The sequence below is a fragment of the Ambystoma mexicanum genome, chromosome 10, assembly GCF_040938575.1.
Source record: "Ambystoma mexicanum isolate Mex_15411 chromosome 10, UKY_AmexF1_1, whole genome shotgun sequence".
Taxonomy (NCBI): domain Eukaryota; kingdom Metazoa; phylum Chordata; class Amphibia; order Caudata; family Ambystomatidae; genus Ambystoma; species Ambystoma mexicanum.
The window spans coordinates 1,607,986,155-1,607,999,471 of record NC_090932.1 but is presented as its reverse complement, the minus strand read 5'-3'; the positions used below and the strand labels follow the sequence as shown (position 1 = coordinate 1,607,999,471).

General features: G+C 43.8%; 1 protein-coding gene across 1 annotated transcript in view; it reads right to left on the bottom strand.

Annotated features, from left to right (window-relative positions):
* Positions 1 to 13,317, bottom strand: part of NOC4L (nucleolar complex associated 4 homolog) — a 255,328-nt gene that overhangs the window by 153,162 nt on the left and 88,849 nt on the right. The window contains exon 5 of the mRNA XM_069619985.1: positions 3,466 to 3,615. Within this exon, the coding sequence (XP_069476086.1) occupies positions 3,466 to 3,615 (150 nt within the window). The remainder of the gene's footprint in view (positions 1 to 3,465; positions 3,616 to 13,317) is intronic.

Sequence of the window (13,317 nt, the reverse complement as noted above, 5' to 3'; positions counted from 1 at the left end):
AAGATCAGCAATGGCTTCTTCTTCAGTGAGTCCGATTGTTAGGTTGAAGATAGCATTGTTGGTAGTCGGGGATTCGGTGTGTTGTGTGGGGTGTTGTGGAAATCAATGGTGCCCCTCTGTTCTTGTGATGTAAGGGGTAATGGGGTTAGAGTCATCCCACTCTCTTGTTGAGTGCTCCCATCTTTTTTCCGGGTGTTTCGGGTAATTCTTTGCATGTGTCGAGGTTTCCGTGTTGAGGTGTCTGTGTTCCGTGGTTTTCGCGAGGTACGGTGTGAGGTATAAGGATTTTTCTCTTACATGGTTTGTTCCGGTTATGACTGCGTTAGGCGCGTTTCCTGCCAATGAGGCTGCTTCTTCTGGGTTCTGTTGGCATTGCATGTTCGCGTCCCTTGTTGCACGATCTTGCTCTCTTTCTCTGCGTCGGGCAATTTTCTGTTCGAGTAGTAGGGTAGTTGGTCCTCTATGCTGTGTTGTGTTGTGCAGGCGCAGTAATCTTGGTTTTTCCTACTCTGGATACGCTAGGGTGCTCTCTGGCTCAGTCTGTCATTTCTGTCGGTGGGTAGGGTGTGTATCCTAAGGGTGTGCTGTCGGGAAGGGGTACAGCCTTAATTGGTCTGGTGGTATAGGACTCAATTAAGCTAAGTAGTGATGGGTTTCAGGGATTAATAGAGTACCGAACTAGACACAGTTAGATTAGGGGCCCTGGATATTGGGAGAAAGGCCTACGCCCAAGAAGGCGATAGAGTGCTGGACCAAACACAGCTAGATTTGAGGGTCAGCCGAAACAGTGGAGCACGATACCAAGCCCCGCTAGACTCGAGGGTCCTGCAACGTGGGAGAGTGGTCCACGCCTAGGAGAGCAACAGGGTATCTGACTAAACACAGCTAGATTTGAGGGTCAGTTGAAGCAGTGGAGCACAATACCAAACACCTCTAGATCTGGGAGTCCTGCACAGTGGACGTCTCCCTGAATGCGTTCACTGTGGTGAGCTAGCCATGTAGGTTCAGGGAGGACATGTGCTAGGAGTGAGTTTGAGGGGCGCAGCTAGGACTTACCCCCTTAATCCAATCCGGACACAAAAGTCCTCTGAGGCCCTTCGCAAAAAGGGCTGCACGGGCACAGGGCTGCCCTGGGAGGGTCTGTTAAGTGAGGCTATCTAGCCAATTGCAGGCAAACTAGGCCAGGGGCACATGAGCGAACAGCCAATCAGGGGAGACGGGAATAGGAGTTAGGAAGTGGGAAAGGGACAAGTTACTCACTACGAGCACAGAGCTCAGAGGATGGCAAAATGGATGCAAATGGGGCAAAAATCAGCCTTAGTTACTAGGGTAATCCAGACGTGGAACCCTTGCTCACTGTTCTTAGAGAGGCACAGCTCCACCTCACTGACTAGGCCCAACCAGGGCGAAACACGTGTCTGGGGTTGCTGTTCATACTCTTGTTCAGAAGAGAATTGCCTGGCATTTCAGTGCTGGACTGCCCTTGGACAGGACAAAGACTATGTAGTGGACATTTCTCTTCTGTGAAAGGGTGGTGAGCTAAAGAATCTGGCTGAGACTCTAACGTGGGATATAGGCCGATAGAGATACTCCCAGAACCATGCTTACTTGTCCAAATAAACACTTACACTCAAGGTTTCTTGATACTAATACTAATAATACTAATGTATTTAACAGTCAATTTGAATAAGCCTTCTTCAGAAGGGGGAATATAATAGTAACACACAAATACACTCCAAAATACACTCATAGTTTCTAAATCAGCAAGTACCGATTTGGGATGGCACACAGACACTTCCTACACCCCAAGGTGACTTACATAGCTAGGACACTATGAACATTAATATCACTGGTACATAGAGCAATACTGAGATTGGTATCAAAGAAAAGGGTTATAGAATAAAACAAGAGATCACACAAATATTCTGAACCAGGCAAGTACTTTTGAACCCCCATTGCAGAGCAAGTTAACCCCTTCCTGGAAGGAAAGGTAAAGGTAAAGCACAATGTCAGAGGGAAGAAGAGTCATTCAGGGAGCAGGCCAGCCAATGTCAATTGGGCAAAAGTCTAGGTGAGCTGAAGCACTTCTTGCAGGCAAGTAAAAGTCTTGCACAATGTTTTAGGAGTCTTTGTAGAAAAAGTAGAATCAATGCAGGGCCACAAGCTGTAAGGCTTGTGAGGGGTAGAAGATGCAAGCAACTCTACAGAAGCAACCAAGCCAAGTCTAAACTGAGAACAAGTTCTCTTAGACTGTACAATACCTTTGGTTAGAATTAATGGTTCCAGCTGGCTTCTGTTCCTGTGCAGCTCTGCAGATCCTGTTGTTCCCGGGCCTCAGTCATGGGGACAAGAGGGAGGGCTTCTGGGGACTCCTGCACTGCAATGGGACGGTCAGCAGCAGCAAAGGATAAACTTCAATTCAGTGGCAATTGCGTCTCAAGCAAATAGCACCACTGCGGTTCTCGGCTATCACTTTGGATTTTCCATGCATCTGGGGTCCAGCACTCTGTCGAGATGGCTCAGGCTTGGTCAGTCCTGATTCCTGGGCGTCCGGGGGATCTTCCTGGAGCTCTGGTCCGACTTAAAAGTGATGCACTCAATTTGGTGTTCCTCTCCCTGGCACTTCGGTTCCAGCAGCAGAAGTACAGCCAGCTCCGAAAGGATGTCCAAACTTCACTTTGGAGTTGATCGGTCCAACCAACTCAAAGGGAGAAGTTGTCCTTGCAGGGCTTCTCTAGTTGTGGTGAATTCAAAGATTCAGCACAGCAGCAGGGCCTCACCGGGCAAACCAGCGGTCCAGGAGTTGCAGTATAAAATTAAGTAACATAAAATTGTTACACGAGAGAGTAGACAAAGGGGATACTAAGTAACCCCTCCAGCACCCTCTTGTAAAATAGTGTGTGCTGGGTCTAGAAAGTGTGGTGGATCTAGAAAGTGTGCTGGATCTAGAAAGTTAGGAATGTAAGTAAAGTCAATTTCACTTCACTGCTCTTGGAAACAGTAGTTCATCCAAGAGAAGGTATTTAAACCTTTGGGAAATCTGAAAGACTTCCCTGTGCCACTGCACTGAAGGTGCTGTGTAGCACAATGTAAACATATGATGCCTATTGAGTTTGTCAGACTCCAAAACCAAAATGGAAACAGTTTAAATCACAGAAAAATACACGAGAGTGGGAAAAAGGTCTCACTCTCTCCAGGTTACAAATTTAAAAGTCCTAGAGTCCAGCCAAAGTGCTGGGGGTCTCTAAGGTAGAGAGGAAATAGCACATTTCTGAGAATTCTAACCAACAGTGATATGCTTAGTAAAGAAAATGAAAAATAAAAACTCTCCACACTTAAATGGCTCCAACAACAATCCTGACATCATTTCTAATGAAACTATAGCCCAAGATTGAAGTCCATTAGATGCATTCTTATAATCATTTAAAAGCAGTTCTAGATTTAAAAGTCGTGAATAGGGCATACCTCCTGTGCCTTCTGGGAGGCTTTGGCAACATGATCACTGATGCTCGTCATCACATAATATCGCACATCAACATAATCCAGATATTCTTGGAATCGGGAGATCAGAAGAGATGAATCTTTGTCCACCTGGAGTAGGCCATCGACAACAGACTGCAGGAGAAATACAAACACAGTAATATAAAAGGCTGATAAACACTTTATGGCCAAATGCATGCTGCAACAGTGATGCAACCTCTACAGAAGAGACAGGGAAGCGTCAATGCATCTGAATATCCATTAAAGGAGAGTCTGACAACATTCAGTATGCACAGTGGCACTAGATTAGCAGATGGAGACGGTCTGGATCATCTTACCTTTTACCGAGACATAGTAACACATCCACAAAGATTCCTAAAATGATAGCTCTCATGCGCCATACTTGCCATACTATCAACCAATTGCTTACTACAAGCACAGTAACTCAATCTTAGGAAAGGCATTCTTACTCTGATTCTTAAGAAACCATTCAAAGATCTTCCCATCATTACTACTTTTAAGCCCAGCTTCCCTGTGCCTGCTAAACTGCTCAATAGGACTATCACTCTGACGTAGTATTCGAATAAGGACACATTGAGTTGCCTCTAAGCCCAGCACATACATTTCTGACCTGGCCACAGAACCGGATCAGTACGGATGCCTTCCCTGGGTGACCCAAGGAGACTCACTAACCATTACAGTTTTGTGGCCCCAATTATGCTAGACTTAATAAAGCACATGGTCTTTGTTGAAAATGTGATCTTGGTCAAAGTGCTCCTCTTAACAGGCATTCAGGGCTGCACCCCTGAATGACTCTACTCATTGCAATCTAACAACTAATGGACAGTTTCCTACTTTCATCCTGTCTCCAATATTGTTACAGAGGGACCAAATATATACCCCTTTTTTTAAAATTTCATATCCAATGACTGGATATGGCCATCTGCTCTTCTGAATTCTACTTCCACACAGGTGCTCTTCAGGTCCAGATTTCCCTCCAGTTGGAGGAAACACCTGTATATCAAGCAGCTTAATTTCTACGCTGCATGTCTGCCATAGGGTAATAGATTGCACTCAGCAAACAGCTTTCAGAATACTGAGTGGCCCAACTAAATTGCCACTCCCTCAATTGTGTCTTACCACCCTAGGGGTCCCTTTGGGCCGGTCAATGCTGTGAACAACATTGGTTTACGAAGGAATTTATATTCCGCCATATTCCCTCAGCTCCTTGCTGTAGCACACATCATTCCGCACAAAGATGCATCTCCTTTTAACTTTGAAAGCAAAGATTGCGTCCATGTCTCCGTCAACCTAGATTATGGTAACTTCATAAATCTCGGCCTTCATGCATGAGTGCTATGCTAACTATATTTAGGCTAAAACACCAGAGCTAGATTCCTTCCAGGTACCAGAAACCAGTCGATGGTAACATTTTTTACTAATGTACACTTCTTACACTGGCTTCCGAGAATGACAAAATAAATTACATTTAAAGGTCATGTGCATGGCAAAATAAGATCAAAGGGGGTTTACTGTTGCGAGGTGAAATGAAAGATCTGTGAACTTCTTTACTAAGTTCCAGTTACAAGGTATATCCATCAGGTAAGTCCAAGGGTAAGCAAGTAGGAAGGTACACAGGCGACATCCACCAGCCTCCTCTCTCACAGGATGCTTCACTCCAACAGACATTCATGGAGCTTACAGGGGCACTCACACCACAACATTCCACAGGCATAACATTCCATCAGACAATCTCTCATGCAAAGGGAAAATACACAGGGTAATGCGACCAAAGTATGAACCAACACCACTCTGGTCACCTACACCCCAAACTCCAATCCAAGACCCACTTGCTTCATTCCGAAGAACAAGGAGACATGCCTCATGCTCCCACCAACATAGTCCCTCCACAACCTGCAAAGCGACCAATTCACTTTCCAATACACACAAACTCTGTAGCAGGCGTACCACAGACACTCCGACCGAGGAACTAGTCTTAACTCTCAACACACCAGCATTGCCACCTCATTCATCCTGCTGCCAACAACTAAGGTGCACTGAAACACAGTGCACCCTTCATCTTCTAGTACACTACCAGAATAATTAATCAAAGCTCAAATGCACAGACACTCACTCTGTGCACGGCAGGTGGAGAGGACCACCCCCTAAGATATCGGAGTGCAACTCCCCAAGGCACGGGCAGGAAACCCCCTCAAGTGCAGTGTCCAACACCCCAATATTTGTGGTACAGGTGGCAGAACACCCCTATAAAACTAGTGCCCCCAAAATTGTTACCAAGCAAAAAAAACGTCCACCATTCTCCCAACGCACATCACCCTCAACCACACACAAGGCGATAAATTGCGTACCAAATACTGAAACTCATTTTGTGTAAAAGTCCATAAAGTACACGTTGACCCTGTGGAAGATTTGTGCAAGGAATATCACTGTTAAGAATTGCATTGGTGTCGCGTCACACTTTTTACTAGAAACAGAGGCCACGTCAATTGAATATAGTTCACATACCAAATTCATTATACCACATATCCAGCTAAACACAGCCACTTAAAGCTATAATCATGCACCATACTTTTCAAAAAACAGGCCTCACATGACAACTGCAATTTAACTGTATATCGCTAAAGTGATATATCGGCAATCATTGTTATTCCCATTCAAAGCCAATACCACACAGGCAACACAGTAAGCCAAATAGCGTCATCAGGCCACATGAAACCAAAATAGTGTTATTTCAATAACCAAGTAAACTCAGATAAAATTCGACGAAAAGAAAGTCACATCAATACGAGATGAAAACTCTTCACTGCATTCGGACGCAGTAACTGCCGTGTCGCTCGATGACAGTACCTCATGGGAGCTGCACAGAACAAAGCACCGGAGGGATGGCACAAACACTTTGTGGAACTTCACCAGGGAGTCCAGGGGAATCTGCGCACTGCCCATGTTTCCTTTGGCTGAGGAAGACCAGCTCTCACAGCGGACCTTCGGTATTGAGACTCACACAGCAGGTCCTTTCCTTGCTGCAATCCCAAACGTCCTCCCTGCAGCGTTGGAGAATGGAGCGCCAGATATGTTACGCTACGTTTTTGAATACAAGCCCTGGCTCCCTCCCGTGTACAGGCTCTGTCCCCAGTACCTTGCATAAAGACACTGACACGCGTCTGCCTGTTACGGGCTCCCGTCGGCAACTGCCGTTGGCGGTACACCCCTTTATTAAAACTGCATAGGCGCGGCGTTCGCCTGAACGTCACGCCCAATTCACATGACTAACATTCCTCCTTTTCTCACAACAAAATATAACCAACATGGTCAACATAAGAATTACATGTTCAAACAGAATACAGGACAGTCATAACAGGTCATGATATTGTAGAACTTAAATGTGGGGTTTCCCATCACTTAGGGATCAGGGTCTAAGATGTAGTCTTTAAACCGAGCTGGGAATAGCCGTCATTCGCAACGAGGGTAGCGTGGTTTGCCATGGCTGGTATCTGGTAGTGGTTCCTCAATCATCAGGTCGCTCATTCCCTTGTTCAACTCGGAGGGGTCCTCTGGGGGTGAAAGTAGAAGATTCAGTATCCGTCAGTTCTGAATCGCGCCAGCCATCTTTTCTAAAGAACAAAGCATTCCTCTGGATTGTTCCCTGGCTGCCAACAGCTGTAAGTATGGAGCCCTTAACATGAGTTAAATCCATGGGTGTGGGTTCATAGTTCAATGCCATTTTCCCTTCGGAATGTCTGTTACACACCAGGACAGTGTCTCCAATTTCTATGGCGACAGGTTTTAAATGCCGGATAGAAGACATTCATTTACTTAGATCAATCACAGAACCAATGGACTATGATATCACAAGTGTATTAAGAGACCTTAACGTGCAACCAGATACGTTATCAATCAAGGAATTGAAACCAACATCTAGATTTGTTCCTCAATTAGCAGCTAACAACATTGACACCTTCTATAAGGCAGTATCCCAAGATCTCTATAGAATGGACCAGAGACATTTGCAATCAAGGACAAAACTCAATCTTACTCGTAAAGAACAAGAAGCTTTACATCAATTGGAAACCGACTGCTCAGTAATAACCAAAGAAGCGGACAATGGAGGGAACATCGTTATTATGGACCGGGACAACTATTTGGAAATGGCCAATAGACACCTCAACACTCCAGGTTGTTATGAAAAACTGCTGGCTAACCCTACAAAGGAGATTGTACAGAAATGGGAACTTAAAATTCTTAAATGGCATCGAAAAGGTCTTATCTCAGACAATGAAAAGAGCTTTCTCATAATCAATGACCCAACTATACCAATAATGTATTTCTTACCTAAAGTTCACAAATAATATGACTTGATACCAGAGGGCCGTCCTATTGTTAGTGGGATAGGTTGGTCAACTGAGAACATCTCACAATATTTGGATAACATTTTGAGACCCAGAGCCACAAAACTAAAGGCATATCTTAAGGACACAACAGATGTTATCATTAAGCTACAATCTTGGAACTGGGAGAAAGACTGCCTTTTAGCAACCATGGATGTGAAAGCTCTATACACATCGATTCAACATTCATGGGCTTTGAAAACTATTGAAAATACCTTCAGGGAGGACTCAGCCTCGATGTACCATCAAATTGTAATGATTAAGGAAATGTTAGAACTATCCTTAGAATGTAATATCTTCAACTTCAACAATATATATTTTAGGCAAACTAGAGGTGTTGCTATGGGCACAAAATATGCCCCAGCCCTAGCTAACCTCTTTATGGGCCTTTTTGAGGACACAGTTATCTACCAGGACAAAGCTTATCAGAAGGAACTTGTACATTGGTCAAGGTATATTGATGATGTGTTGATATTATGGAAAGGCACAGAATGGGAGTTTACAGCTTTCCTAAACAGAATCAATGTTAACGAAATGGGTATCCAATTCACTGGTGTCTGCGATGCAAAAAGAAATACGTGTATCCTGCTGTTTGGCTGTTGGCCGTATGTGTTATTACGCCTATTCACAACACGGAACAAGCCACTCTTCGCACGGACGAACGGGGTAAGGGGAAAGCTAATAACTGCCCGTCCAAATTACATACTCCAAGTGAGTGCCACATATTAGTCACAACCTGCGAACTGTATTGAACTGCTCAAAAAGAAATATTTGACCTAGGTTTGACTCGGAGCCAACCGTTCCACGGGGACTGCGGGACGCAAGTTCCTTGCGCCCTTTCACCTGTGGTTCTTTATATCCTAAAGCGACGGCTTATACTCTCAGCCGCTTAATTCTTGAAAGGCTATTTTAGCAAGCCTTCATAAGCGCTCAACTATAACTTGCACATAATCTCGCTGATTATAGTGGACGCAAATAACTTGGATACACGTGATCCATCCCACCGCTCCAAATGGCAACATCAGCAGACCCTCCCAATCAACCTCAAACAATACTAGGGACATTGTCATTGTTGCAATCGGGGAAACATAAGGAATCCACGCCTTATAATCACATACCACAGCCTGATGCAAGTGCATCACCGCATCACCTAGAGCACTATTCAATAATCAAAGTAAAGGAAATGAATCCCCAATCGTCCTTAACATGCCATTTACCGCACCCAGTGGTAGTAGAGACTGCGATTCTCATGGAAAGCAGAACTTCCACCAATTTCAAAGGGAGTCGAATCCCCTAGAAGCTACTAATATAGTGCGAGGACATGGAACCACACAAAAGGATCGTGCTAAACTGGCCCAAGCAAAATGGAAATTGATTCATGAATGCAAAACAAGATCACAATTACATGAAATTCCACCAAATAAAGCTACAAAACAACGACTACAGCGGCTGTCATTAGATCAAACAGAAATTGAAGCATTGAAGGAACTTCAAGAGGCCAAGAGAGCAGCAGCAAGAAACATCCTTGACAAATTCCAAAAAGATGTCTTGGGGAAATCATCATCCCTGCCCCCAATAGAGACCCCCCAAACCACAACTACTCCTACGCTCAATACAGGAGAATCCCTGCCTTTTGGTCGACCTACCGAGCCTACAAGGAAAATCCATCCTGATGAAACCAACAAATGCAAATGCACCCAACCACAATCGCCCATTCAAGAAACAGTCCCGACCACCATGTTAGACCTACAGAATATGTTAATTGCCGTCACACCGCAGGTGCTAATCCCATATCTCAAGCTGCAAGAAGCACAGACTGCAGCTTTGCAAGATGAAGCCACTACCTTAGCAGCCATATTTTCCAAATTGAAGATGCATGAAGCACTGATAACGAAGGTAGATGATCGCCTGGTAATAGAAGCAGAAACAAGCCACTGTTGGCAACAAAGATTGGCTGACGTGGCTAGGAGCGATAGAGCCGAAAAAGTCCACCTCACTGATACTCTTCTACAATTCATTCAAGTAGACATGTGGAAGCAAGAAGGCAAACTTCCCCCTCAAACAACTCAAAACAACAACCACCGCCCTACCAATCCAGTGGCACCCAAACCTGCTAGATCTGCATCCGTACCCATCAGCACAAATGACATTCTTCACTCTAAAGAGACTCCACTGCTGTGCCCTGAAGGAATCTTAATTGATCTGACCATTCAGGACACATCGAAAATACCACTGTCGAATCCAAATGAAACGCTGATTCCTCATGACAAGTCTACCAACAACAAAGAAATATACAAAATCTTTGAACAACCACGAACGAGCAAGGATCTGAACGTTCCACCCATCAGATCAAAGAACCAACACAAAAAACAGGGAGGCTCAAGGGCATTCCTACGTAACCTAACTTTACCACCAATAAGTCGGAATATGTGGCCGCCCATTACATTAAAAAAAAAACACGACTCAACAGACTAACAAGTTCACTTCACGAGATACCATCCATAAGAGACCACCTAATATATCAATCAATGAGGAGGCTGAGGCAGACCAACTTGATATTGACCTCCTATTGAACTTGACCATCCATCTGAGCGAACCTGAAACCCAGATTGGGCATCATGATTCTACAATTAATGACTCTTCATTAATTATTTTAAATACATATGAGCAAACATACTCGGACCATCAAACAACAGCGCAGTATAATGATGAAGACAGTCCAGGAACAGAAATTCATTAAACATGGATGGCAGTGACATCTCAGATGCTCCAATAGATGATACCTCTGTAACAACAGGACCTTCAAATATCCTGCAACTTCCTCAGTTTATTGACCCTATGGGAAATAAACACCTAAACTTAATAAAACTTCAAAGACTACAGAAGACGAATGATGGCCTGATTTTAAACAGGACAAATACTCTACGCCTGTTACATGCAATGCCTAAGTTAAATAAAACTACAACAAATGACATACAGCAAATAGTTTCTTGATCACGATGCCTTAGATAGCAATATGATTCACTGCATTTCATTCGAACATTGATGCTCATTCATGCACATAAACAAGATTTCACAAAGCTAGGATACCAAATCACAATTATCGATACCAATGAAAACAATGGGAGAAAGAACAGAATGCACAAGAATCCCAACTTAGAACTTCACCCAAACATTCATCAGTAAGTTCAGCCGGAAGTGCATATTCAGTCCTGAGTCAATGCATTAGCAAGAAGTAGAACACCAGTGAACACTTACAGGAAGAAATTGAGGTCTTAATGAAGAAGCAACCAATTTGGAGAGAAACAAGCCTCATGCAGATCTCATCCAATACGACCATCAATGAATACCATTAGCCACAAATTTCTAATTGTATCCAAACTCTAACCATCGGCTCGTGGAATACTCGAGGCAACACTCACGTGTATAACAGCATAAGAACGGAACTCCATAATGCTGACCTGATATGCCTACAAGAAACATGGATCTACAAGAAATCAATAAGTGAAGGCTATTTAACCTTTATGAATCAAGCTCTGTGTGCCCAAAAAGGCCGTCCCTCCTCTGGCCTACTCCTCTTAAGATAGATGCGAAACTGCAAGCTCTTGAGGAGAAGAATATAAATCCTTGGATCCAGCTTCTAAATATTACTGCAAGTCCGAACTCTCAAGATTGAATCACTGAGCTCAGAAGTTCATCCTGATAATCATTATTATGCGATATTAAACACATATTGGAATCCCAAGAAAATAACAAATAATGGATACAACGATGCATTTCTTTCTGCCACGGATGAAGTCGCCTCCAAATACCCTCATATAGCCTTCATAATATGTGGTGATCTGAACATCCATTTTCATTCTAAGGATGGTAAAGTACTAGAACAAGGCATGCTAGATGACCGAGCGAAGCGATGGTCTGAAGAAATGATCAATAGAAACATGTCTCGACTTGATGCTATGGTCCCAGACACTAACCGCCCAATACCAACCTGGTTACGCGGGCCCAGCACAGGGGTCATTGACTACATTTATCGATCTGCGCATATAAAGGAACCCTTACATTCAAATAAGAACATCTACACAACTGACAGTGATCATTATATTATGATCCGTTCCTGGGCCACCAGCAGACCGGTAACATCACAAATTAACCTCCCAGAGCTCCAAACAAATTCAGCTGCTACTCGTTTAAAATTGTCTGATCATCAGATTAGAAAATTGCCGGATGTTATGAGGAACACAACGATGAACGCTGAACAAAAACTAACTATGGATGGATACTCCACCATTTTCGCCAGACGACCACAAAGTTGGGAACCAGTAAGGGATCACAACATGCCTATATCCCCCTAATAATAGCTAAAATAAAAGACCCAAGGCATCAAATACGGCAACTCAAAAAGGCACCAGGCCAGTTGACAGATTGTATGATCAAAAAGGAACAACAAAGATACAAAAACTGGCTAAAATCGGTTATGCCGATCATTGCCCAGAATGGTGCAGAAGCCATGTTGAAAGCCATTGGATCAAGAAACACAAGAGACCTTTGGTCACTCCTAAACAAACATCAACCAAGAAGTGACGATATGATCTCCGACGTCTCCGAAGCTAGCTGGGTAGAGTATTTCCAATTCTTATACCAAAAGCGACCACATACTGATTTGATATATAACAACAACACTCCTGACCAATGGTCAATTAACATCGATGTAGGTGAAATCCAAGACGCAATTAAACTAAATCCCTCGAGAGCACCAGAGCCAGACGGCTTATCCAATGCCATCATTAAAAAGCACCCAGAGATATGGACTAACTTCTGTGAACAAATTCTAGATCTGTCAAATCGTTTAAATAAAATTCCATCTTCATGGCAAAGAGCTGTGTTGATCCCTATATTTAAACAGGGCCCTTCAGATCTGCCACGTAACTATCATTCAATCGACCTCTTAGATCCTTTGGGGAAAAGATTCGCGAACATGCTCCTAACGAAATTGAACAAATGGGCTGAAACAAATCAGGCAGTACGCCAAACAGGCTTTGTAGAGCGAGTTGGGACAAACATCAACCTACTGATTTTGAATCTTCTTCAGCATGAAGCAACAGGAGCCGGGACCAAGACATATGCTGCATTTATAGATCTACATCTCGCCCTTGACAAAAGATATGCTACGGAGAAAGTTATCGAAATGGGGTTTGCCCCAAAGACATACTCGAACCGATCAAGCTCCTATACTCCAATACTAGTGCGCATGTGCGAATGAACAAACTGGGGTCCCTGACTCAAACAATTGAAACCTGACATGGCCTCAAGCAAGGATGCCCGCTAGCTGCGCCACTCTTCAACCTATTCACATCAGACTTTGAAAAGGTAAATCGCAACTCCTCTGATGAATCCAACAAAACTAAATTCAGTGCCTATCGCTTGCAGT